The 25,780-nt window shown below is 43.1% G+C and overlaps 1 protein-coding gene across 1 annotated transcript; it reads left to right on the top strand.

Annotated features, from left to right (window-relative positions):
- LOC124719667 (poly [ADP-ribose] polymerase tankyrase-like) lies at positions 1-25,282 on the top strand. Its single transcript, XM_047244879.1, has 3 exons — positions 1-561; positions 24,796-24,968; positions 25,077-25,282. The coding sequence occupies exons 1-3, from the start codon at positions 152-154 to the stop codon at positions 25,280-25,282; spliced, it is 789 nt and encodes a 262-aa protein (XP_047100835.1). The 5' UTR covers positions 1-151.
- The last annotated feature ends 498 nt before the right edge of the window (positions 25,283-25,780 follow it).

Raw genomic sequence — 25,780 nt, 5'->3', positions numbered from 1 at the left:
AGTTCATGAGGCTGAGGAGGCCACGGCCGTGGATCTGGGTGCCCTGCTGGACGCCAGAGACGGCGCTGTGGTGACTCTGCTGGCCGGGGACAATACACAGCTAGTGGTACACAGGGCTATCTTGGCCGCCAGGAGCGCTGTGTTTGCGGGCATGCTCCGTCGTCTCACCTTAGAGGCCAGCAGCAGCCAGCTCGCACTCTCCGACATAGAGGGCCCTGTGCTGCGCCAGGTGCTGGCACACCTCTACACCCTCCAGCCCCCACAGCTGCCCAGCATGGCGCCGCAGCTGCTGGTCGCCGCTGATCAATACGGCTTGTCAGTACTGAAGGTGCAGTGCGAGCAACAGGTGGCCGCGCAGCTGTCTGTCGAGACTGCATCAGCCACAGGTGTTCTCGCGATTAGGCACTCCGCTAACATGCTGAAGCAGGCTGCCGTCGCCTTCATAAAGGCCCACTTGCTCAGTGTGATGGCGACGCAGGGCTGGGATGAGGCTGTAGTCAACGACCCACAAACTTTTATGGAGTTGGTTCACCTGATTGCAGAGACACCGACAGACACCAGGTAAGCATGAGACAAGCTGCTCATCTATGTTACACAGCTCTACGTGTGCGTACTGACAAGCCTAAAATGTCCACCACTAAGTGTAATTAGATGTGCCTGCATCGTAAAATACACTACTATTGATATTGAAACGTCCCCTTAGAAAAATTATACATGACTGTGCTTAAACTGACACACAATATTTTTTTAGCGCAACGCAATCTGACTTTCAAAAATCCCTACAAAAGAATGGCCCTGACTAACATTAACCTATACCTTTCACAAATCACTTACCTCACAAAAATATTCGTTACTCGAACTACTGCAATACAGCGAGCGCCACTACTGCCAGCTAAATAAAAGATTCAAACTACTGAAGGCACTAACTACTGATACGCATAGTTAGCAAATGAAAGATCTTGATAGAGAACAAACAATGTATTTACCTCAATAGTGTTCAAAAGTCATAATGTATATAGCAGTTCATTATATCCAGTATTACAAATTTCAAAACTCCGCCATCTCTCTCCCCACATCCACCACTGCTGGCGGCTCACCTCCAACTGCGCAACGCTACGCGCTGTTAACAGCCAACTGCCCAACAGTACAATGGCAGACAACAATGCAAACTAGCCACAGACTGCACACAGCACAGCCAGTGATTTTCATACAGAGCGCTACGTGGCGTTACCAATATAAAAACCTAAACAGCCTACTTACAATATCCAGTTTCTTGTATACGCTATGTGATGAAAAGTATCTATACACCTGGCTGAAAATGACAAACAAGTTCGTGGCGCCCTCTATCGGTAATGCAGGAATTCAATATGGTGTTGGCCCATCCTCAGCCTTCATAACAGCTGCTGGAAGGTTTCTTTGGGCCCATTTTTCACGGAGTTCACGGCGTTCCAAAACATCCCAAAGGTGTTCTATAGCATTCAGGTCAGGACCCTGTGCAAGCCAGTCGATTACAAAGACGTTATTCTCGTCTAACCAGTCTGACACAGCTCGTGTATTGTGAGCAGGTGCTCGATCGTGTTGAAAGATACAATCGCCATCCCTGAATTGCCCTTCAACAGTGGCAAAGGTTCTTAAAACATGAATATGGGAGTGTGGTGTGATATTGCCACACAAAAGAACAAGGGGTGCAAGAACCCTCCACGAAAAACACGACGACACCATAACACCACCGCCTCCGAATTCTACTGTTGGCGCAACACACACTGGCAGATGACGTTCACCAGCCATACCCTGCCATCGGGTCGCCACATTGTGTGCCGTGATTCGTCAGACCACACAACGTTTTTTCCACCGTTCAATAGTCCAACGTTTATGCTCCTTACACTAAGCGAGGCGTGGTTCGGCATTAACCAGCGTGATGTGTGGCTTATGAGTAGTTGCTCGACCATGAAATACAAGTTTTCAAACCTCCCACATAACTGTCATAGTACTTGCAATGGATCCTGATGCAGTTTGGAATTCCTGTGTGATGGTCTGGATAGATGTCTGCCTATTACACATTACCATCCTCTTCAACTGTCGGCAGTCTCTGTCTGTCAAGAGACGAGGTTGGCCTGAACGTTTTGTGCTTTATATGTCCCTTCACGTTTCCACTTCACTATCGCATCGGAAATAGTGGACCTAGTTATGTTTAGGCTTGTGGAAATCTCTGGTACAGACGTATGACCATATTCGAAGTCCGTGAGTTCCGCATAGCACCCCATTCTACTATCTCACGATGTCTAATGACAACTGAGGTCGCTTATATAGAGTACTTGGCAGCATAGTGCACCTGATATGAAAAACTCATGGTTTTGGAGGGTGTCTGGATACTTTTGATCACATCATGTAAGTAATGTATTTACAGCTGCAAGTAGGATGAGACTCCAGCTGTACAGTTCTCTGACGACATATTAGAATTTGTGTTGCAGTGGAGCTCGAGCTTAGGCTTGCCACTTTATGGGACAGCTTGCCTCAACCACTTCAGCTATCCAAGCACGCTTCCAGACCTCCAAACTTCACCATGTGTCCACATCCTGCATTTGCACAAATGCTTTGATTCTCACTCAGAAAGAAACTTACTTATTATTGTCATGGTCTTTCCTAGACATGTAAAAATTTTCCAGTGTCTTTATTTGTTATGGAATATCCTCCATACATGCATGCATATCTGTGGGAACACACACTGCTATGACCGACAGCTGTATGAAATACAAGAAATGCATTTGCAACTGCTAATACAATGACACGCCAAGTACACAATATAGGGTGACTCACTGGAAACTTGCAAATGATGTAAAAATAGAAAGCACAATTGATGTGCAGTTTCACAAAATTGATTAATAGTGAGGGACTCGTGTTATTCACTTATCAATAGATTGTAATAATACATAGAATGGGTTTTCTTGGTGAAAACATTCAATTCCTTAAATGGAACAATGCCAGTGATACTAATCAACAAAATATATCAATAGATTGTAATAATACATAGAATGGGTTTTCTTGGTGAAAACATTCAATTCCTTAAAAGGAACAATGCCAGTGATACTAATCAACAAAAAGTAAGGTAAATTAGAATGTCGATGCTGTTTGGTGTAGGATTCTATGTGACTCAATTACGACATATCGTATTTTGAAAAGTCCCCACGCCAAAACTTATAGCTGTGGTCATCATCATCATCATCATCATCATCTTTGGGTTGTCTGCCTTGCAGCGGGTTTTAACTGCCTAGCCCTCCATGCTTCTCTGTCTGCTGCGTTTCTCTTCATTCTTTGGTACCCACCTTGTGGCCCGCAGACATCATTCGGCATCTGAAACCTTCTTCTGCCCTTCCTTGTCTTTCCCAGAAGGAAACGTTCAGTTGTCTCTACTAGAAGGCAATCTCTTTTTAGATTGTGGCCTATCCAGTTTAGTTTCCTGTCCTCCATCGCTAGAAGCATCCTCCGTTCTTCTCCAACTCTCCTCAGTACATCTGAGTAATTCCTAACTTTATCAGTCCAGCTGATCTTCGTTCCACGCCATATCCACATTTCACAAGCTTTAATTCTCTTCTCATTCTGCTTTATCAAAGTCCACGTTTCTGCTCCATACAAGGCCATGCTCCATATTAAGCACTTAACCAGTCGCTTCCTTAATTCCTTGTTTAAACAACTAGTTAAGAGTCTTCTCTGCTTTTGAAATGCGTGTTCCGCCCGAGCCATTCTCACTTTGATATCTTGTTGTCAGTCCATATCTTCTTTAATCCAAGTTCTCAAATACTTGAATGCTCTTACCTGTTCTATGATTTCTGACTCCAAGTTAATTTTTACTTTTCTTTTCTTTAGGCTTATGGCAATGCTTTTGGTTTTCTTTTTATTAATTGTCATATCATATACTACAAAGACTTCATTCAAGTCATTTAGCACTTGAGTCAGCTTCTCTTGATTTTTTGTGAGGATCGCCATGTCATCTGCAAATCTTATACATTCAATATTTTGTCGACCTATCCTGACGCCTCTTGTCGGCTTTCCAGTGCTTCCTTCTGACAGATGTTAAATAAGATCGGCAAGAGACAACAGCCCTGTCTAACAACTCTCCCAATCCTGTTGTCTCCAGACATCTCATTACCTGTGATTCTTGAGTTTCTCCCGGCGTATTTGATAGTCAAAATATCCACGGGTGTGCTGCCGGTCTACAGTGTCCAACGGGCACAATATTTCGGCGATCATACATGTCGCCATCATCAGGTGAACTGACGGACTGAGCTCCTGTGAACGTGCCGGCACGGAGATCCGTACGCTATGGCTGCTCAGAGGGAACTGGGTTCGGTCGCGGCGGCGGCCGATTTAAATACCCTCCGCCCGCGGCGCGCTCCCTCCGCCGTCCGCGCCCCGCGCCACGGTCGCGCGGTGGAACAGATTGCGACGGCGTCTGAGATGACGTCGGAGTGATGGCTCTGTCCGCCGTGGTCGTCACAACTATACGTTTGCTCGATTTACTCTTGATTAACCCGATCGCTGGTTCCCAAGCCTTGCTAAGATTATAGCCACAGTCACGGTTTATGAGGTCGTCATTGGTGCGAATTTCGATGGCCTCTCTAACAACGCTGTCCCAATATCTCGACGTCTGTACCAGAATCCTCGTGCGGTCATATTCCATGGCGTGATTTTCCGACAAACAATGTTCAGCGACCGCCGACTTGCTCGGATACATCAGACGAGTGTGCCTCTGGTGTTCACGGCATCGATCCTCGACGGTACGCATCGTCTGACCAATATACGACTTGCCACATTGGCACGGAATCTGGTACACGCCGGCCTTCCTCAAACCGAGGTCATCTTTGGCACTCCCCACCAGTGCACGAGTTTTATTTGGAGGACAAAACACAGTTCCGACCCGGTGTTTCTTCAGAATGCGAGCGATTTTGACTATCTCATTACCTATTCGTACCCAAGCTTTCTTATCCAGGTACAGATTTGCCATCAGTCTTCTCACATTCCACTTTATTCCCTTCTTTTTCTAAAGACCTAACAGCTTATCGAACTGCTCTCTATCAAATGTCTTTTCAAGGTTTATGAAGACAGCATACACTTCTATGCTCTTTTCTATGTATCTTTTGCTGATGGTTCTTAGAACCCCAATGGCATCTCGTGTTCACCTTTCCCCTTACGAAACCATAGTGTTCTTCACCAAGTGTTTCTTGCAGTGTTCCATATAGCCTCCTTTTTAGAATCCGAAGAACTACTTTTGCTACCTTCGGTATGAGGCTGATTGTCCCGTGGTCTTTACACTTTTTAGGATAATTAGTCTTTGGGATTGGGACTATTATACTTACGAGAAAGTCTTCTGCCCATTCACATTTGTCGTAGATGTAGTTGCAGAGAGAGGTCAACTCATTTTTGCCTGTTTCTTTTAAACTCTTTAAGATTTCCGCCGGAACGTCATCTACACCGCATGCTGTGTTGCTTTCAAGTTCTCCCAGTGACTTATTTGGCTCTGAACGTAGGATAAAATGTCTTTTTTAATTTCATTTACTCATTCTTCCTTCTCAATCTACAGATCAGAGTGTCTGTGGTAGCACACAATAAAGAAAAGCAGAAGTGCATACAATAGTTATGTGGATTCTGGCCAGCAACGAGGCAGTTGACCATCACAGGTTGGGTTCAAAAGCAGCACCAGCAACGGCAAAACACACTTCCGGTCTGGTTTCAACGACCTTTCCATACATGCTAGCATTTCAGCGGAGATGTCCAAGAAGGCTGCAGTAATACGTCGCTGCATATCATCGACTGTAGTCTGTATGTCCCCGTAGACAGAGACTTTCTGCTTTCCACACAGAAAAATGTCTACAGGCGTAAAATCTTGGGAGTGGGACAGCCAAGGTACAGGTCCTCAGCATCCAATCCGGCAATTTGGAAAGAATTCGTGAAGATATACTGCAGTACTTCGTGCGCTATTGGTTGAACAGTCATCATGTTGGTACCACAGGTTCCTCCTAGTCTGCAGAGGAAGAGCAGAGCATCCATGGATGATGGCAGCTGTGATACTTGTTCGCATTCAGATTGGCGTATATGAAAAACGGACCTGTGAACTGGCAGTTCACTATCCCACTGTATGTTTACGTTCCATGGATGCTGACACTCCATCTGACGAAGCCGACAGCGATTGTCAACAGACCACAGGGTATGTGTCGATGATTTACTTGGCCATGTTTATTAACTGTGGCTTCATCACTGAACAAGATACATGATACACCTGGAGTATTCTGTCTTAAGGCCCATGTATAGAAGGTAACACGTTTGTCATAATAATTTCCATGCAGTTCTTGATGGAGAGAGAGATGTGATGGTAATGGAACATATGTCGAGGAACAATACGTACGACAATTGCCTGACCCATGCCACGTCCTCATGCGATTACACGGCAGCTAATCTGGAACATCAGGAAGCACATTAAATTGCCCCTCTTCTGTCGTCACTTTTTTCTTTCTGTTACGTTGTCTATGTGTTACATTACCTCTTTCAGTTAATGAACTTGGAGGTTGATAAATAATTGCTAAGATGCAAATTAAATTCCTTTCGAACAGGCCACGAAAGCCCAACGGTACCGACCGGCCGCCGTGTCATCCTCATCCCACAGGCGTTACTGAATGCGGATATGGAGAGGTATGTGGTCAGCACACCACTCTCCCCGGCCGTATGTCAGTTTCCGAGACCGGAGTCGCTACTTATCAATCAAGTAGCTCCTCAGTTTGTCTCACAAGGGTTGAGTGCACCCCGCTTGCCAACAGCTTTAGGCAGACTGCATGGTCACCCATCCAAGTGCTAGCCCAGCCCGATAGCATTTATCTTCGGTGATCTGACCAGAACCGGTTTTACCACTGCGGCAAGGCCATTGGCCCTAATTGCTGAGGTGGCTGATGTTTATTGGGATATCTCTCCACATACACTGTACGAGAGAGAAATGCATTCTTCCTACACTCTCCATACGTCATACAGATGCCGGCATTATCTGCATTGGTAAATCCCGTTATTCACTCGCGACCTACTGCTTGGATTCTCAGACACTACCTGAACAGCAAGTCGAAATGCACTCAAGGTACACACAAGCACTCAGTAAGCAAACTTAACAACATTGTACCTAGCAACGAAGCAGGTTGAATATCACAAATAAATGTCAGTGTCGAAACTTTTCAGAATATTGTATCTCGAAAACGACTCGCACCATAATCCTCAACAAACACCAGTGACATCTGATTTGTTCTACTTCTAATTTGTTAATGTCAATAGGCGTTGATCTACACTCCTGGAAATTGAAATAAGAACACCGTGAATTCATTGTCCCAGGAAAGGGATACTTTATTGACACATTCCTGGGGTCAGATACATCACATGATCACACTGACAGAACCACAGGCACATAGACACAGGCAACAGAGCATGCACAATGTCGGCACTAGTACAGTGTATATCCACCTTTCGCAGCAATGCAGGCTGCTATTCTCCCATGGAGACGGTCGTAGAGATGCTGGATGTAGTCCTGTGGAACGGCTTGCCATGCCATTTCCACCTGGCGCCTCAGTTGGACCAGCGTTCGTGCTGGACGTGCAGACCGCGTGAGACGACGATTCATCCAGTCCCAAACATGCTCAATGGGGGACAGATCCGGAGATCTTGCTGGCCAGGGTAGTTGACTTACACCTTCTAGAGCACGTTGGGTGGCACGGGATACATGTGGACGTGCATTGTCCTGTTGGAACAGCAAGTTCCCTTGCCGGTCTAGGAAGCAGCAGTGTCTCTAATTTGCTGGGAAGTGGCGGTGCGGTCCCCTACGGCACTGCGTAGGATCCTACGGTCTTGGCGTGCATCCGTGCGTCGCTGCGGTCCGGTCCCAGGTCGACGGGCACGTGCACCTTCCGCCGACCACTGGCGACAACATCGATGTACTGTGGAGACCTCACGCCCCACGTGTTGAGCATTTCGGCGGTACGTCCACCCGGCCTCCCGCATGCCCACTATGCGCCCTCGCTCAAAGTCCGTCAACTGCACATACGGTTCACGTCAACGCTGTCGCGGCATGCTACCAGTGTTAAAGACTGCGATGGAGCTCCGTATGCCACGTCAAACTGGCTGGCACTGACGGCGGCGGTGCACAAATGCTGCGCAGCTAGCGCCATTCGACGGCCAACACCGCGGTTCCTGGTGTGTCCGCTGTGCCGTGCGTGTGATCATTGCTTGTACAGCCCTCTCGCAGTGTCCGGAGCAAGTATGGTGGGTCTGACACACCGGTGTCAACGTGTTCTTTTTTCCATTTCCAGGAGTGTATTTCGAAAAGTGTAATTTTTCACTAATAATACACTTCCTAGTTACTAATACAATCTTTTGTATAGCTAACAATACGAGCCCCGCAGTTCCAATCCACTGTATGAGAGCAGCACATGAATAGCACTTCCAATATCCGCCATTCTTTTCAGTCATAGTAAAACTTCTTCCAGACTGAGACTCGAACCCGGAACCTGGAAGTATGCTCGAATAGCAGAGGTCGTTAAGGCGACTGCTCGCATGAAGTGGGATATCCATGTTGGGATCCCAGTCTGGCACAAATATTCATACGTCACGAATAAATTACAGAGCTGGAATGTGATCGTATTCTCAACTTGAACACATTTCGTCTGTTGCTTCAGACATGAATCCTTGTCTGAAGGACATGCTATAGAAGGTTTTTAAACACAGGCACTGTGAGTAGTATTTACATGCCCAGGCAAAGGCCGCAACAACAATAAGTGTGTTTCTTCCTGTGTGAGTGTTGCAGTGACTGTTCTACAGCAAGACATGGAAACTCACGGTGATGTGTCGAGTTTTGGGTCGGGCACTGAAGCACGCTCGCATAGACAAAGTGGTTACGGCGACCACTCATGTACAGTGGGAAATTCTGATTCCTGTCCAGGTCTGGTATCAAGTTTCATACGTCAACAGTAAACTGTGCAGTTGGAGTGACGTATTCGCCATTGTGAATAAGTTTCCTGTACTTTACACAGCTGTAGATCACAGCAGCATCTGTTTTTTCAGACATGCATGCATGTCTGAAGGACATTGCATAGTAGGCTCTTAAACACAGACACTGAAACTAGCAATAGCATTTTCTGGTGGCTCACGTTGCTTTCGTAAAATTCTCGTAAGAGTTTCATCAAATCACCGTACTAAACTCAGTATGTCAGCACGTAAGTTAGCCTCCAAAAATCCTGCAATAGCCAAGACGTTCATAGCTTTGTGAATTATTTTGGTCTTATTTGCAGTCGTCATTTGTATTAAATTGCATGTGTACAGCAAGCTGTTATTTACGTTAGCCTATCAAGTGGTTGAAGAAAGATGAACATTAGCTGTGGCCGCAGCAGGTTCCGTTCTAGTGACAGACACAATGATGGGCTGCTCAGATCAGAGACAGACACAGTGACATGTGCTGCTGGCAGCTAGGGCAAGCACGATCTGTTCTTTGAGCTGTACATGCTACCCTAAACCTCTTTATTCAAAGTAACCTTATGAAGCAAGTGTCGATCAAACATGTGCCCCACTCTCCTCCAAGGTCACGGAACGGGGGCCTACCGTTGTTGGTTGGTTGTTTGGGGAAGGAGACCAGACAGTGTGGTCATCGGTCTCACCGGATTAGGGAAGGATGGGGAAGGAAGTCAGCCGTGCCCTTTCAGAGGAACCATCCCGGCATTTGCCTGGAGTGATTTAGGGAAATCACGGAAAACCTAAATCAGGATGGCCGGACGCGGGATTGAACCGTCGTCCTCCCGAATGCGAGTCCAGTGTCGAACCACTGCGCCACCTCGCTCGGTCGGGGCCTACCGTGACCGGTTCAAGTTTTCTGGCGTCGCGATGGCATCGGCCTCTGAGTTAGGTGTAGCTTCCACTGTGTGGAGTGTTGGTGTTTGATTACACCACTTGGTATCCTGTGAGGCTTTCGACTGAAATTCTCTTTGCCTCTGAGCGTTATTCAGCATATTTGCGTTACATTTCTGGCGGCATTCCGCTGTCTGTGGGTTATTTGGTTGTCTGCTATTGTTTTGCGTTTGCCAACGATCGGCTGACTGTTGCCGGTGCCTTGTGTCTGTACATACTGTACAGGCTGGCCTTACGCTACGCGCCTGTTGTAGTTGTTTTTGCTAAAGTTTTGCCCATTTCTCTTATATGCGCCTTTACATTTACGACTTTCTCCATTGCCGTTGTGATTATCGTTACCATTATCCGTAAATCTCTGTGACGCTATCGGGTTATTAACAGGCTTAGGTTGTACTGGTATCTCTTCGTTTATCAAATCTATTGAGTCCAGTAGAGATAGAAAGTATTCGGTGTCGATTTACGGGATGTTAATGAGTTTTTCCCTAACGTGGGCAGGAAGACGGCTCTTTAAATTTTTTTGAAAATTTAGCTGGATCGTCCAGACCTAGTTTTATTCAAATATTTTTCAAAATATCCTTGTAAGCTTCCATACTTGCTATTGAACGGAGCTGGGTTAAATACTTCACGTTGAGCCTCTCTTGTACGGCCTCAGACGAATACTTACTCAGAAATGCCGTCTCATTCCGTTCATAATATTGGCAACGTTCCGATATGTCCGTAGCTTACAGTAGAACGTCACCCTGTGTGTATCCAAGAAGAAATCTAATTTTCTGGGCTTCGGTCCAGGTACGAGGTAAAACATGTCGAAATGCTCTGATAAAGACCACAGGGTCTGTTCTTTTCCATTCAGAAGCAAATATCGGGAATGTCGATGCGTAAGTAATCATTCATCTGCAAGTAATGTTGACAAACAGGCCGCGCTGTCAGTGACAGTCGTGTTTATGGTCGCTTGTGGCGTATCCATGGCAACTGCGCCTGCTCGACAGGTGCAACTGCCGGCAAGTTGCAAGTTGCATTGTGCAACCTTCGCTATTTCCCTTCTAAGGGCTAATCCTGAATTGTTGGTAACCAGTGAAGGCATCTAAGAGCATAGCTTTGTTTTCTGTCATATGCTGTTTTGGAATGTCCGTAGTTTTAGCAACACTGCCTCGCAACCTTTCCTCTGCTTCCTATAACCCTAGTCTGTTTTAGCAAGAAGTTGGCTTTACGTCTCTTTTAGAGCTCTAAAGAGCCCTGCAGGATTTACATAAGGGCCACGCGGGGTAGCCGTGCGGTCTAAAGCGTCTTGTCACGGTCCGCGCGGCTCCCCCCGTCAGTGGTTCGAATCTTCCCTCGGGCATCGGCGAGTGTGCTGTCCGTAGCGTAAGTAAGTTAGTTAAGTGTATAAGCTTACGGAGCGATGACCTAAGCAGTTGGGTCCCATAAGATCTTACCACAAATGTACAAATTTTACAGTACCTACATAGATTTTGCATTCTGACACTACCTTTCCAGCAAGGGTGCTGCCCTTCTCCAGCATCCCGGCTTCAGCTTTTTCAGTTACTTCCTTTACATCTACACATAGCATACCTCTCTGTTTTTGGCAAATTCTGACTCTAAAATGATCTACTCTTAGACTCAAGTTTTGTATTTCTGTAGTTAGGTTTTTGCATACGTCTTGCAGCTCGTTGACTACGTTCGTGACATTTTTTACCGACGCATCCACATGGGATTGCGTGTCCTGAACTTGACTAAATGCTTTACTGAGGTTTTGCAACTCACCTGCAAGTTGTTCCCGATTACAATTTGCGGATCTTACCTTTTCCGTTAACATATTTATATTGCGGGACATGTCGGTAATTATTTCTTGTTTTAGTTGTTTACCGTGCTCTGTGAACTTACCGGATAATTCGTCAGATAATTCAGTGCGTACATTTTTGCCCACCTCTCTCAACTGTTGACTAATACTATTCTTGGAATCGTTAAACGCCTGGTTTTGCTGTGCAAACTGTTGTGTTATTAGCTGCATTAGCTGTGTCAGAGTGTGTGTTTCACTGGTATTTGCATTGCTTTTGTGAACTGTTTCCTGTGCTTGCGTCCGCGACGTCGTGAGCAGATAATCAAAGAAATTTTCGCTATTGCGCACGTCAGATTCTCTACTTTAGAAAATGTTTCCCGGTGAGACCTCAGAAATTGGCTCATAGAGCGTCATATGAGCGGCCTCATGACTAGTTATATTACCAGTATCACAATTTTTTAATAATGGGACGCCAACCTCGTCGTTTTGGTAGTCATTGGCCAGTTCACGAGTTGGTGCGTGACCTTCAAATGTTGACAAGCTCGAATTTCCGCCATCTTGGCATATTGCATTTTGTAATGAATTTTCAACAATGGCCATTTCCTTTGACTCCACTCTGAACAGTTTCTATTAAAATTATGAAAGGAAAATAATTTTAAACATGAAATTTTGTTTGAATCGTATCCTTCAATTAAATGTTGACTTTACACATATCTTCGTCTTTTCTATAGAAATCCACTTTCCGTAAAGGATATTAATTGGAAGGAACAAGGATCTACTGTGAGAGAGACGGCGCCAAGCAGGGCCATATAAGCATACAGCGTAGCAACTTCCTACTTTAACCGCTGAAATTCGCATTCCCAGCACATCTCGTTCGTAGGCAGAATTTCATTTTAATTTGCTCCTTCAAGTTGTTAATAGTTTCAACCTCACGGACGTGTAAAAATCCAACAAAGGCCTCATTAGTTCTTTGTAACGATAAAATCGATTTTTTTGTTTTTTTTTTACAATCGTATTGACTTACTAGGATCACGTTAACAACTTCAGTTCCTCTTCTTCCATTGTTGTTGTATCCTATTTTTCCAGGATTCCCTCATTTCATCCCCATGAAGTCTCTTCTTTTCTTCTGTCCATGCTGTTCACGATTTTTTATTTCTTCTCCTTTGAAAGCCTTCCAAATTTAGTATTTTGTTTTTAAAATGGTTTCTTTCTGCTATTTCTGATTCTTTTATGTTGTTTCTTTCAAGATTTTTTCTTACTTCTGTAATCCATGCTATTGTCGATTTCTTCTTCCAGAAATATAGCAGTATTTGTTTTGTTGGTCTATTTCCATTCTTTCGGTGGAGATGTCCAAAAAAGGTTAATCTTCGTTAGGCCATTACTGCAGATATTTTCTCTATATTTTTGTAGATCTCCTCATTACTTCTTATTTTCCAACCATCTGCGGTTTTCATTGTACCCATTATTTTTCTAATAATCCTTCTTTCCAGTACCTCTAGTTTGTCCATCTTGTAGTTCATCGTTAGGCATTCAGATCCATATAAACATTCTGGTTGTACCACTGTGGTGTAGTGTTTTAGTTTTATTTTTCTAGATATACATTTCTTGTTGTAAATATTTTTGGTCAAACCATATGCTCTTTCCATTTTGTTAATTCTTACATCTATTCCAGATTATTCTAGTCCAATCTGTTGTATAGTTTCTCCAAGGTATTTAAATTTATTTACTCGTTCTATTTTACCTATTTGTGTTTCTATGTATTTTGATGCATTTTTTTGTATTTGTCATGAATTTTGTTTTTTCAGCTGAAATGGATCATTTACCTAAAAAAATTTTTTTCTTCAAGAATTGAAAGGTCTGTTCACATTCCTCTCGGCGCCGTCGTGTCACGGTTGCCATTGAATAGTGGCAGGGGGACTAGAAATGTGATATATATTGGAAATCTGAATAAATATTTGCTGTTTAAATAATTAAAAAGTAAATTTTGAAAGAATGATTGAAAAAAAATGGAAGGTACACATATCCTATGTGAACTTTAACTGGCTCTAATAGAAACAGACCTTCAATATTCAATACATGTATTCAGCATTCAGCATTCGTAAATTTACATACATCCTTTTCTTGTTACCGCTATTGTGCATGAATATTTGTATGACAAAACTGGTTCGGATCGAACCTCCTCTGCTGAAGCGAATTCTTCTTGTTATCTTCGATCCTCTTGATGCAGAATTCCCGGCGCGTCACGGAAAAGCCACAGCGACCTCTGACTGTGTTCCCTGTATGCTTCAATTTATCTGTCAGGCAGCGAATTATTAGTTATGGAACAGTGACTCGTAACAGCACACTTGTTTCAATCCGTGTCTTCGCTCTTCTTGGGATTCACAGAATGAATAGCGTTCAGTTTCGAATTGGAATGTCGACACTTTTTATTTCACAGATAAGAGAGACATCAGTAACTACCGACCTATATCACTGCTGATATCATTTTCCAAAATGTTTGAGAATGAGATGTATTCTAAAAGAGTATTACATCTTGGCAACAATAATGTCCTCAGAAAATCAAAATTTGGGTTTCAGAACGGTTGCTTTACTGAGAATGCTGTTTACATGTTCACACACCAGATATTACAAGCATTACATAACAAAATAGTACTGGTAGGTATTTTCTGTGACCTATCCAAAGCATTTGATTGTGCAAATCATAGTATACTCCTTGATAAATTGAAGTTTTTTGGGATTGATGGTATAGCCAACCAATGGATCATGTCATATCTGACCAAAAGAATGCGAAAATTTGTACTTATTAGTAATTCAACAAACAGAATCCAGGGACATAATTCTGGCAGGGGAGAAATCACGTATGGGTTTCCCCTAGGTTCAATCTTACGTCCACTAGCGTTTCTCACATATATAAATGATCTACAGTCTAATGTACAACAAGCAGAACTAGTTCTTTTTTCAGGTAACACCAATATGGTAATCACTCCCAGTATACGTGCAGAAATTGGGAAAACGGTGAACAAAGTTCTCAAAAGTATCATTGACTGGTTTTCTGCGAATGGTCCCACCGTGAATTTCACAAAGCCACATATTATTCAGTTCTATACCTCCAGGGGTACTGCACCAGTGATAAGTGTAACATGTTGTGATGAAATAATTCATATAGTGGGAAATTAAAAATTCTGTGGTGCCCATATTGATGAGAATTTAAATTGGAAAAAACACAAATTTCGGAACCCCTAAAACAATTTAGTTTAGCCACGTTTTAACTTAGTCATAGCAAATTTTGAAGAGATAGAAATCAGTAAGTTTACATATTTTGCTTATTTACATTCAGTAATGTCATATCGAATAATGATCTGAGGTTACTGCCCAGAAACGTGCTGCGAGAACAATATGTGGTGCTTACCCGTGATCACCTTGTAGACATCTGTTTGAGGAGTAGGGTATTCTGACCATTGCTTCGCAGTATATTTACTCCCTTATGAATTTTTTTGTAAATAATCCACTACAGTTCAAAAGCTACGATGAGGTACATAATTACAATACTAGCAGAAAAATGACATTTATTAATCAACATTAAGGTTGTCTTTAGCACAGAAGGAGGTGTACAAAGCTGCAAAAAAATTTTTGGCAGCTTACCCAGTGATATAAAACGTCTAACAGATGGCAAGGTGAAATGTGAAAATAAACTGAAAAAGTCTCTCCTTGACAACTCCTATTCTGTAGAAGAATTTCTATGTTTGTAATGTGTAAAAGATGGTGGGATAACTCAATCTGTATATATTACTTACATTTTGGAGAAAAAATAAGTGTATGGTGATGTTTAGAGTACAAGTAGAAGTACAAATTAATTTGCGATATGAATGCACCGATAATCTTAGGAACCGACATCCCTCGAACTAACAACACTGCACAACATCATATCACCGGTATAATTTCCCCTTTGTAATTTGTATCCCATTTCTTCGTGTTCTAGGTTTATTTTCGTATCATTCTTACACACAACAGGGACGAAACAACCGAAAAAGATTTTTAGCACACGTCTCTCCAGATTCTTCCCCCAACAGTCGGATTCGTGACTGCTAAGGGGAGAATGTCAAAAATTTTAGAAAATTGATTTTTTAAAGATATGCGTATTTTGTACCGCATATCTTCCTGAATAGTACGATGTATAAAAAATATACATTTTAGTGATTACAAGCCAAACCCCTTTGCACAGCTTGAATCCTACACAAAGTCACCAGGGCAACAAATACAGAGCAAAGGGTGCTGCAACAAATGTGACACCAATGGCTCAGGACTTTAATGGAAGCCACCAAACCTATATCAGGGACCTTGCAAATGAAAACTTATTGAAGAAATGTGTTCATGGTGGCACCCAAAAACCAAATGAAAGTTTTAACCAATGTGTATGGGAAATATTGCCTAAAACCATTTGTGTTGGACAAAATGCAGTTGCTATTTGTGTTTATGACGCGGTTTCATGTTTTAATGATTGTGTGCAAAGCAAGAAATATGTTTTAGAGAAAATGGGAATAAAGACCGGAGTGAACTGCATCAAAGCTTTGTATGCGATAGAGAGTGTGTAGTGAAAGGAGATAAATTATTTTTGGAGGTGATAAAATCAGGAATGTGAAAAGAAAGAAAACCGACTAAGAAAATGGAAAAGAACTTGCTTATAGTGCTGGACAGTTCTAAAGGAATGATACACACAAGCAGAAACTTTAATGGCCATTTTCCGCAAAACAGACATTTCTTAACTTAGGTGCATGTAACATTCATAATAAGTATCCTATTACTTTCAAACTTGGTATGCTCATTAAACACGAACTCCTTAATGCAAATCTCTATAATTTTGCAAGTCGATTAAAAACTGTGCTAAAAATTGAGGTAATATAACTATAAAACTTGAGTTTTCTCTAAAGATGAAGTTAAAAATGCTACAGCACATTCATTTTTTCATAAATTAAATAAATTCTAGAGTTTCATGTACCTGTAAGCATGGTTTGTATGCCGTGCAAGATTCATCGAAAGATCTCTCTTACTTATGAAGAAAGGTGTACCTATAGCGACAGCTGCAGCCGATAGGAAGAGGAAAAATTATGAAATTTCACATGTAAAAAAAATTTTTTCTTTATGTTTTTGCAGTTCCACTGCTATGAGTGTGAATACTGAATCCTTCCTGAACATTCTGACGAAGTTTTATGATTTTATTTGTAAAAGTATAGACTGTGGAAACTAAAATGTCCTCTGGTGTCTCTCCTGTTTCAAGTCGGCCGGCTTGACATCCTACCCCCCATAACACACGAGCTAGGAACACCATCCCATAACGACAGCACTACATTAAGTGCATTGGAGGGATACTGTCATTCAAATATCTTTGTGATTTATATTGTTATGTATTGAAACTATGTTGACTAATAGTTGTCATAAGCATACTTGTTGAGCTTAGTATGAGCCTTTCATTTGTGCTTTATTTTGCACCAAATACTGTGTAGTATGCTAGCCTATAAGTATGAGAAAATTAGGAGATGCAATGTGTGAAGTGGTTAGCTGAACGCCTTAGTTGTCCCACTACTGTCTTTGGTAGTGTGTGTTCCATTATCTGTGTGGGGACAGTACCTCAGCAGTACTGTCTGTGGTAATCTGACCACTGGCTTCGATGTGAAAACCCTTCTCGAAGCAGTGTTCCTTCTGCGCAGCACGCCAGGCGCTGGAGAGAGCAGGACCGGCCCCCCCTCGCAGCCGCACAGTGGCCACAGCGACGACGGCCGGAGCCCAGCCACAGCTGTGCCCCCCACCACTCCCCAGGCCACTCCACAGCCTGACGACGCTGCCGTCTATCACCTGCGGTGAGTTCTGTCACAATAACAGCGTTACGCGTTGGGCAGTTAGCCCAGTGTTAAAGTGAAGAAATCGAATGTTGCTACTTTATGTTTTGACGAAGCAGATGTTATAGTTCTGGTATTAAGTTATTTCTTTTATAAATTATGCTGTTTGACGAGGCAAGGATCTACAGGTCTGCATCGTGACGTATTTTCAGTTCCTAACACAACTGAGCCACTTAATGCAGTTACTTGTGTAAGATACTTCCCCAAAGATAGCGACTGTGTTGGTGAGTTAGAGGCAATTTGTGTTTTCGGCGATGATTTGCTATATTATGAATTAATTCTGCAGAGACTGGATCTTGTTTGTTTCTTCTGACTTGCAACCACGTTCAGTATTATTCAGTATTGGGCTGCCTCACCAAATAACCAGGAATCTCTGAAACTCCCACCGTCACTTGCATTTCCGCGATTACTCTCCCAACACTATAATGAGATATTCTCTCAAGGGTCTGTGGGAACCCCACCACTGGGGGAGGAGAATCAGTTGAGATCCATGTCTTACCCTACTACGAGAGATGTACGTGAGAACCTCTAGTGGCAGTTTTTGGAAATCATTCGTGACAACATCAGCCTCTACTAAACTGTCGATATCTTGCTGATTAACGCAGGCATGTTGGATCAATAAAAATCAGATCAATTGTAAGGCGTGGGGATCGTTGAGTGGAGATGGACACAGCAGCCATATCTCGCCAGCTGTAAAACCCTCTGTGGCTCAGGGAGTTTTACAGCTGACATTGCAAAAGTTTTCTTTTTATTCACTGCAGACCAGCTTCAGCGTAAATTCGTCATCACGTCACTTTTCTTCTTTGAAATTATTGATCTATAGTGGTAGTCACAGAAATTTGACTGTCGCTTCGTGAAACAATGATAGTCTGATACTGAACTGATATTGTTTCAAAATGCATTTCAGTGGCTAGCTGAATTCTACAGCCCAAAACGTGGCAATTCAGAGTATTCATTATGCTTTTACAATTAATCAGAGTAGAATCCAACAAGTTATTGGACAATAGAGGAGTCTGTACCTATTCAAGGGGAAATAAGGAAGGTTACCCAGTATTTTAACGTTGAAAATGGGATAAGTAATGTTTCAGGTGACTTAAGAAAACATATCTCTCCCAGTTATTCAAGGATTTCGTGCTTTAATTACCTTTTATGGTCAGCCACAGATGTACAATATCATTAGATTTAATGTCTGTGCCAAATTGAGCAAATACTTATAAGAATACTTATCCCAATCTGAACGCCTTTCGCAGCACAAGCAGTCAACAAAAGTTCATCCATGGGTCTGATAATGTTGAACGATACAGAGAAGGTATGGTGAAATTATGTAAATAAGATAGCCTGACGGGTATTTACCTAATTTCTCGTACACAAATAGCATCAGCCATTCAACATAAGAAGACAACCGACGATAAGGAAGTGTAGCAGGAAAGACTAAAGATAGAGAGCACAGGGAAGAATACTTTGTGGATAATCCAGAAACTCATTATGCAGCATAATTAATAACGCTGAATGCAATTTCAGGGATAGCCTTTAAATTACGTTGCACATACTGGACACGAAATTAGTACAAGCTCAGTAGAAAAGCAGCAGACAACAAAGTAGAAAATAAATTATTGTGGTTGACTTAGAAACAAGACATGGAAGGGAAGAATGTTTCAGCATAAAAAGACTGACATAAAAAGTTGAGAAAGCTGGCTAAAAATCGAGAGGGAAACAACAGCAGGCGGAAATAAAACATAAAGAGCAGGAAATGAAACATATTAACAAAATACTTGATAATGGAGTGAAAAGTTTGTTGACAGAGAGTTAAGAAAACCAGGCTGGGGAACAGATCGAGCGTAACATGGTACTGATGTGAATAACAATGTACAGGGCGAAGACAGTGAAGGCTTCCTTTTTTCTTGGGCATCAGACAGTTGTGGTGACTAATAAAAGGTCCTACATAAAAAAATACAGTCTTTCGAAGACTAAAAGCGACAACTACTTTAAACAAAAATAGTTTACAATCATAAATACACTGATAGAAAAGAATCACAAAACCAAAAACTTGTCAATACAGAGTAGTGAAACATCAAGGATACATTTGCCAGGGTAACATATTTAACTGATTATCATTGCAAGATCGCAGGTCAATGTAGGTGTGAGATGAGCCACTGGAAACGTGAAATGGTCATACACTGTGAGAAGGTCGAATTAAAACATGCAGACATGCATGAATTGTGTTGCACAAGTATCGGACGAGAGTTTGTGGAATGGAGTTCGATGTCAGATGCACTTGGTTGGTCAGTACAGGGACTGTAATGCTGTTTGTGAATGATGCTGGAGTTACTGTATGATGATGTCCCATATCTGCTCGCCTGGGAACGGACCTGATGATTGAGCATGCCAAGAGACATGTCAACACTCTATAGAGCATGTTGGGCTACAACAGCGGTAAGTGAGCTAGCGTTATCCTGTTGGAAAACTCCCCCTGGAATGCTGTTCATTAATGGCACCAGAATGGATCGAATCAGCAGATTGAAACAGATATTTACACTAAAGGTGTGTGGGATAACAACGAGAGTGTTCCTGCTGTCATATAAAATCGCACCCCAGACCATGACTCCAGGTTTAGGTCCAATGTGTTAACACACAGACAGGTTGGTTGTAGGCCCCCAACTGGCCTCCTTCTAAATCAAAACATGGTCATTACCGGCAGCGAGGCTGAACCAGCTTTCATCAGAAAATACAACAGAGTTCGACCATTCCCTTCAGTTTGCCACCACTGAAGTGCCAAACGGTGCGGTGTGGGATCAGTGGAACACACGCTACAGAGCATCTGGCTCGGAGCTGTCCGTGAAGTAACCGATTTGTAATACTTGATTATGTTACTTGGTGCCAACTGCTGCTCAAACTGCTGCTGGAGATGTATTACAGTGCGCCAGAGCCATACGGTGAACACGATGGTCTTCCATCTCAGTAGTGTCACGTGGCTGTCTGGAACCCAGTCTTCTTGCAACGGAATATTCTTGGAATCACCGCAGCCAGCAGGCCTGCATAGTGGCTACATGCCTGTCAAATATTTATGCATCACGGTTGGAACATCCAGCTTCTCATAGCCCCTATTACAGATTTCGTTTAATCTCTGTGAGATGTTCATAACGGCGTCTTTGTCGTGTCGAAGGAAATTTTGACTAACATCAGCTTCCTGCATCTAATCTCAAAGGTAACTAACGCTCACGCTCGTTACAGCGTGTAATTACAACAAGCTTGATTTGCTTCCTCATAATGGTACTACTAGCGCCACTCTTAAGCGACGCGACTGCCACAGAGTCATCATCATTCAGATGTAGAAACACACGTACCAACTTTCGTTTCTGTCACACTACTTCTTCGTGCTGCAATATTTTTCCGTCAATGTATATACCACTGCAAAGGGAAAAGACGTTTTTTAACATTGTCACCAAGAATCTCAAAAAGCTCTTCAAAAACTTACTTCACATTTTTGCAAGATAGTCAAATAAATGCTGCGACAGTGTTTCTGTTATATACCAATGGTTTAGGAGTGCGCCATTGATTAGTAATGAAAACATTCGAACACAGACGCTGCTTAACCTCTGAAAAAAACTAAGAGCAGTGGCAGCAGAAGTCATCCAGTATAAGAAGTCGCCATCTTTCTGACAAAGGCCAAAGAATGTGTGTGTGTGTGTGTGTGTGTGTGTGTGTGTGTGTGTGTGTGTGTGTGTTTGGGGCTACAGGTGCTCATCGCCGAGGTTATCAGCTTCCTGACAACCAATAATAGAAGGGTCTAAGAGGGAGGAGGAAAGGATAGAGCTTCAAGGAACTCTACTGCCCTTCAGGTAGTAAACTGCCCCTAGAAAGCTGGAGAATCAAAAGTGATCAATGACATGAGGATGCAGAAGGCAATGGAATCTAATAAATTAAAACCACGTAACTTGCATCCACAGGAAATATAACAGTAACAGGAAAACGGTTATGATGCCATCTGCATTGTGGAAAGATTCCAGACAAGTTACCCTTTTGGATCTCTGCAAATTGACTGCCAAGGGGGAAGTGACTATGAAATAGAGACGGAATAAGTTATTGTGGGATAAGATTCTATGACTTGGAGCTTTGAATTCAGAAGTTTGATTGTAATTGGAAAGCTAGAGTCTAAAAACGGAAGTGCAAAAGCCCAGTCTAGATACATTGGGGGTCACTGATGTGAACTAGGAAAAGGCTAAGCATTTATCTTAAGACACATTGAGGTATATCATCAGCAGCAGGAAATGGTATGTTGGGAGCAGGGTTCGTTATGAATAGGAAAATAGGGGAGAGAGCGGACTACTGTGAACTTCTCAACGACAGAGTTTCTCTCACCAGATTCGACATCAAACGAATGCAGACAGCGACAGTTCAGGTACACATGCCAATGACACAAGTAAAAAGGAGAAAAGAAAGTATGAAATTAAAATGCGGTTGCATGGGAAGGAGAAGCAGAAAGGGTCATCAGCTATATGGGATTGGCATTGGGATGACAGAGATGAAAGTCTAATTGAGTTGTGCAACCAATGTGAGATGGTATTTACGAATACTCTGTTCAGGAATCGTGTGACGAAAAAATATACTTGGAAGAGACCCAGAGACACTGAAAGAGTCCTGCTGGATTACATCATGGTCAGAGATTTCGAAATCAGATATTGGACTGTAAGGTGTACTCAGATGTAAATACAGATCTAATAATTATGAAGAGTAGAGTGAAGTTCAAGAGAATCGTCCAGAAGAATCAGTGTAGAAGGATGTATCATCATGCAGTACTGAGAAATGATGAGATGTATTTGAAGCTTACCAATGATGTGGATATGGCGGTAAGGAACAACACAGTAGGCTGTTCAGTTGAAGACGAGTGTACATCTCTAGAATGTAAAATCACCGACGGTGGACAGACAACACAGATAAAGGGAAGCTAACTTCGAAGAAACCTTTAGTAACAGAAGAAATACTGCAACTGATCGACGAAAGAAGAAAATATAGAAATGTTCAGAGAAAGACAGGAATACAGCTACATTCACTGATGTGGCAAGAGTTGTGGGATACCTCCTAATATCGTGTCAGACCTTCTTGTGCCCAGCCTAGTACGACAACTCGACGTGGCGGGGACCCGAGAAGTCGTTGAAGTCCCTTGTAAAAATATTTTGCTGTGCTGTCCCTGGAGCCACCCACTACTGCGAATGTGTTGCTGGTGGAGGATTTTGTACAGGAACTGACCTGTCGATTATGTCCCATAAATCTTCTATGGGATTCATGTTGCGCGATCCAGATGGCCAAATCATTTACACCAGTTGTCCACAATGTTCCTCAAATCAGTTGCGGACAGTTGTGGCTCATTATATCGTTGTTTGAGAAAATGGAGTCCATTATGGAGCCAACACCACAGTGCCTTGTTGTCAACTAGGGTCCACAGCTTTGTGGGGTCTACGTCACACTCGAACACCACCATCAGTTTTCACCAATGGAATTCGAGACTTATCTGACCAGACCAAGCTTTTCCAGCCGTCTCAGATCCTACCATTTTGGTCACGAGACCAGGAAAGGAGCTGCAGGTGTTACCATACTGTTAGTAAAGGTACTAGCATTGGACATCTGTTACCACAGCCCATTAATCCCAAATTTAGCCGCACTGTCCTCACATATACGTTAGTCGTACATTCTATATCGATTTCTGCATTTATTTCACGCAGTGTTGCTTGTCTATTAGCACTGACCACTATGGTAGACGAAAATGTTCTTCGTTTTTTTTCCAACTTAACGGAACTGCACACTCAATTCGACTACTGGTTTAATGTGCTCAGCATAGTTTGTGACCGCCTGTGGCTGATACTACCCTGACAACAACAGGGCAAGCTGCGAATGAAGTCATCACTCTCATGTGGAGGCAATAACATCATTCTTCCTGCAGAGCAACTCACAACATTTATGGAATTGTTTGTGGATGCTTATGTGATGCAACCCGTCTCCCTAGTGTATATGCAACATGCTCAATGGGATTCAAATTGGGATCTCCCATGTGTGCAATATCTTCTATTTCCAAGAAAACGTCAATCACCCGATCTGTATGAGGCATATCCCTATGAGGCCACAGCACCTCGCAACAATGGCATATGAGTTCCCCAGATCTCGTTACGATACCTGACAGGACTTAACCCTTGCCAATTCACCCATACAGTGTCATGAAGAGGTGTTCAAGTTGTCAACGTAATCGCTGCCCACACCATTAAAGATCCTTCTGGATAACAGGCTTGTTAATGTTTGGGCTCCAAAATCCTGTTCCACGTTCCCTCCATATGCAAATCTGTCGATAATCACTCTCCAGTCCATACTGGGACTCACCTGTGAAAATAACATTGGCCCATGGTTCGGCCATCCAGTTGGCGTGTTGATGACTTTACGTATTACTCTCTGTGGAGATGTGTCAGGGGTTCATATACAACAGGTCTCTGACTATATAGGCTACTCTGCTGAGGCCTTCTGTATAACGTTGGCTTCGATACAACACATCCAGTGCATGCTGCGAGGTGTGATGCCAGTTGCCATGCAGTAGTAAGGCAGTACCGTGATGCCCTTTAGCCAGAAACTGTATCTCGGAGACGAGGGCAGGAACCAACACGTGTGTTGGATCCTGCCCTCGTCTTCGAGATACAGTTTCTGTGTCTACAAACTATCGCCACATCTGAGAAACAACAGTAAGATCCACATTGAGCCACCAGGCCACTTCAGTTTGTGATTGTGCTCCTTCCATTCATCCTATGGCCCTCCACTGCAGAGAGCCTGGCATGCGTCTTCTCTGTACCATACTCCACCGTCTGTGACTGTGCCTACAGAGATTGTGGATGTGGGACTGACTACCCAGAAAACACTACCCCATTTCATAGGTGCACTGACTTCATTGTGAGCTTGGTTGTCTGTAGACTGGAATGCTGTCTTCCGTGTAGAACACGATGGTGCTGACATCTGTAGATAGTATGCATGATCACATCGTGAATTAGACACAGGACAGGGAAATCGCAGTTTGTTGCTTTAATTTTGGAGATCAGTGTATTGTGGTAACCTTCTTGGGGACATGAGTTCTTGGAACTCATCACAGTTCTGCTTCTGCGATAGTGTTTCGTCCTCAGACATGCGTCTTTGAAGAAATTTGTTAGTATTGTCCTTTTGTTGCAGAAATCTATCTGGAGACATGAAGGGCGAGATGCTGATTGCGGCAGCTAAGGAGGGGTCAGTGAGCAAAGTGCGAACGTTACTGGCAATGGGGGCGGACGTGGAGGCGAAGGACGAGAACAAGCTGACAGCATTGCACTGGGCAGCAGTCATGGGGCACGGGGAGGTGGCGGCCCGTCTGCTGGAGGTAGGAGCAGCCGTTAACGCCAGGGACCGCTGGTAGAACACGCCTCTCCATCTGGCTGCATGGAAAGGTCATGCAGCTGTGGTGCGGCTGCTGGCAGCTTCTTCTGCCGACCACAACGCCATGGATCAAAGTGGGAGCACGCCACTGCACGATGCAGCACGGCGTGGCCGTGCAGAGGCGGCGGCTGCACTGTTAGAGGCAGGGGCCAACAGGGAAGACAGGAATTATGGTGGGGACACGCCGCTGGACCTAGCCGAGCGGAACAACCACCAGTCGCTCATAGACATCCTAAGATCAAGCTGAGTGTAATGCAGACGACTACAGAGTAAAATAAATAAAGCTTTCTGTGTAACCTCTGCTACTTTTAAAATAAACAATTCAGAAAAGTTAATCCTGCAGTCTTGCTTTGCGCCCATATTTACGTAGTACATACAACGGATCCATTACCGTTACAACTAGAGTGAGAACTGTAGGTAGAAGGAGGGTGGAATGTGTGTCCTTATAGGACAACTATCCACGGATTTCCGCCCAATAATATCAAAACAGCAGACTTTGTACACAATTTATTAAATTGCCAACGCTAAACTCTTTTAAGTAATAACATATTCATGTAACTTACAGAGCTTAACAAATAGTTAAAACAAACAGCTTTAAAAACAATAACGGCGTCTTGCCACCATAAAATCAAACAACCTTTTACAATAGTGCCTTTGGAGTTTACCCAAGAGACAACATCCACTAATATGTTAACTTGGCATTACAATTTAAAATCATTTATATAAAAAAAACCTTGAGAAAGAT

Source organism: Schistocerca piceifrons, chromosome 11 (assembly GCF_021461385.2).
Source record: "Schistocerca piceifrons isolate TAMUIC-IGC-003096 chromosome 11, iqSchPice1.1, whole genome shotgun sequence".
Taxonomy (NCBI): domain Eukaryota; kingdom Metazoa; phylum Arthropoda; class Insecta; order Orthoptera; family Acrididae; genus Schistocerca; species Schistocerca piceifrons.
Note: the sequence above shows the minus strand (reverse complement) of the source record. Positions and strands in the feature narration are given on the sequence as shown.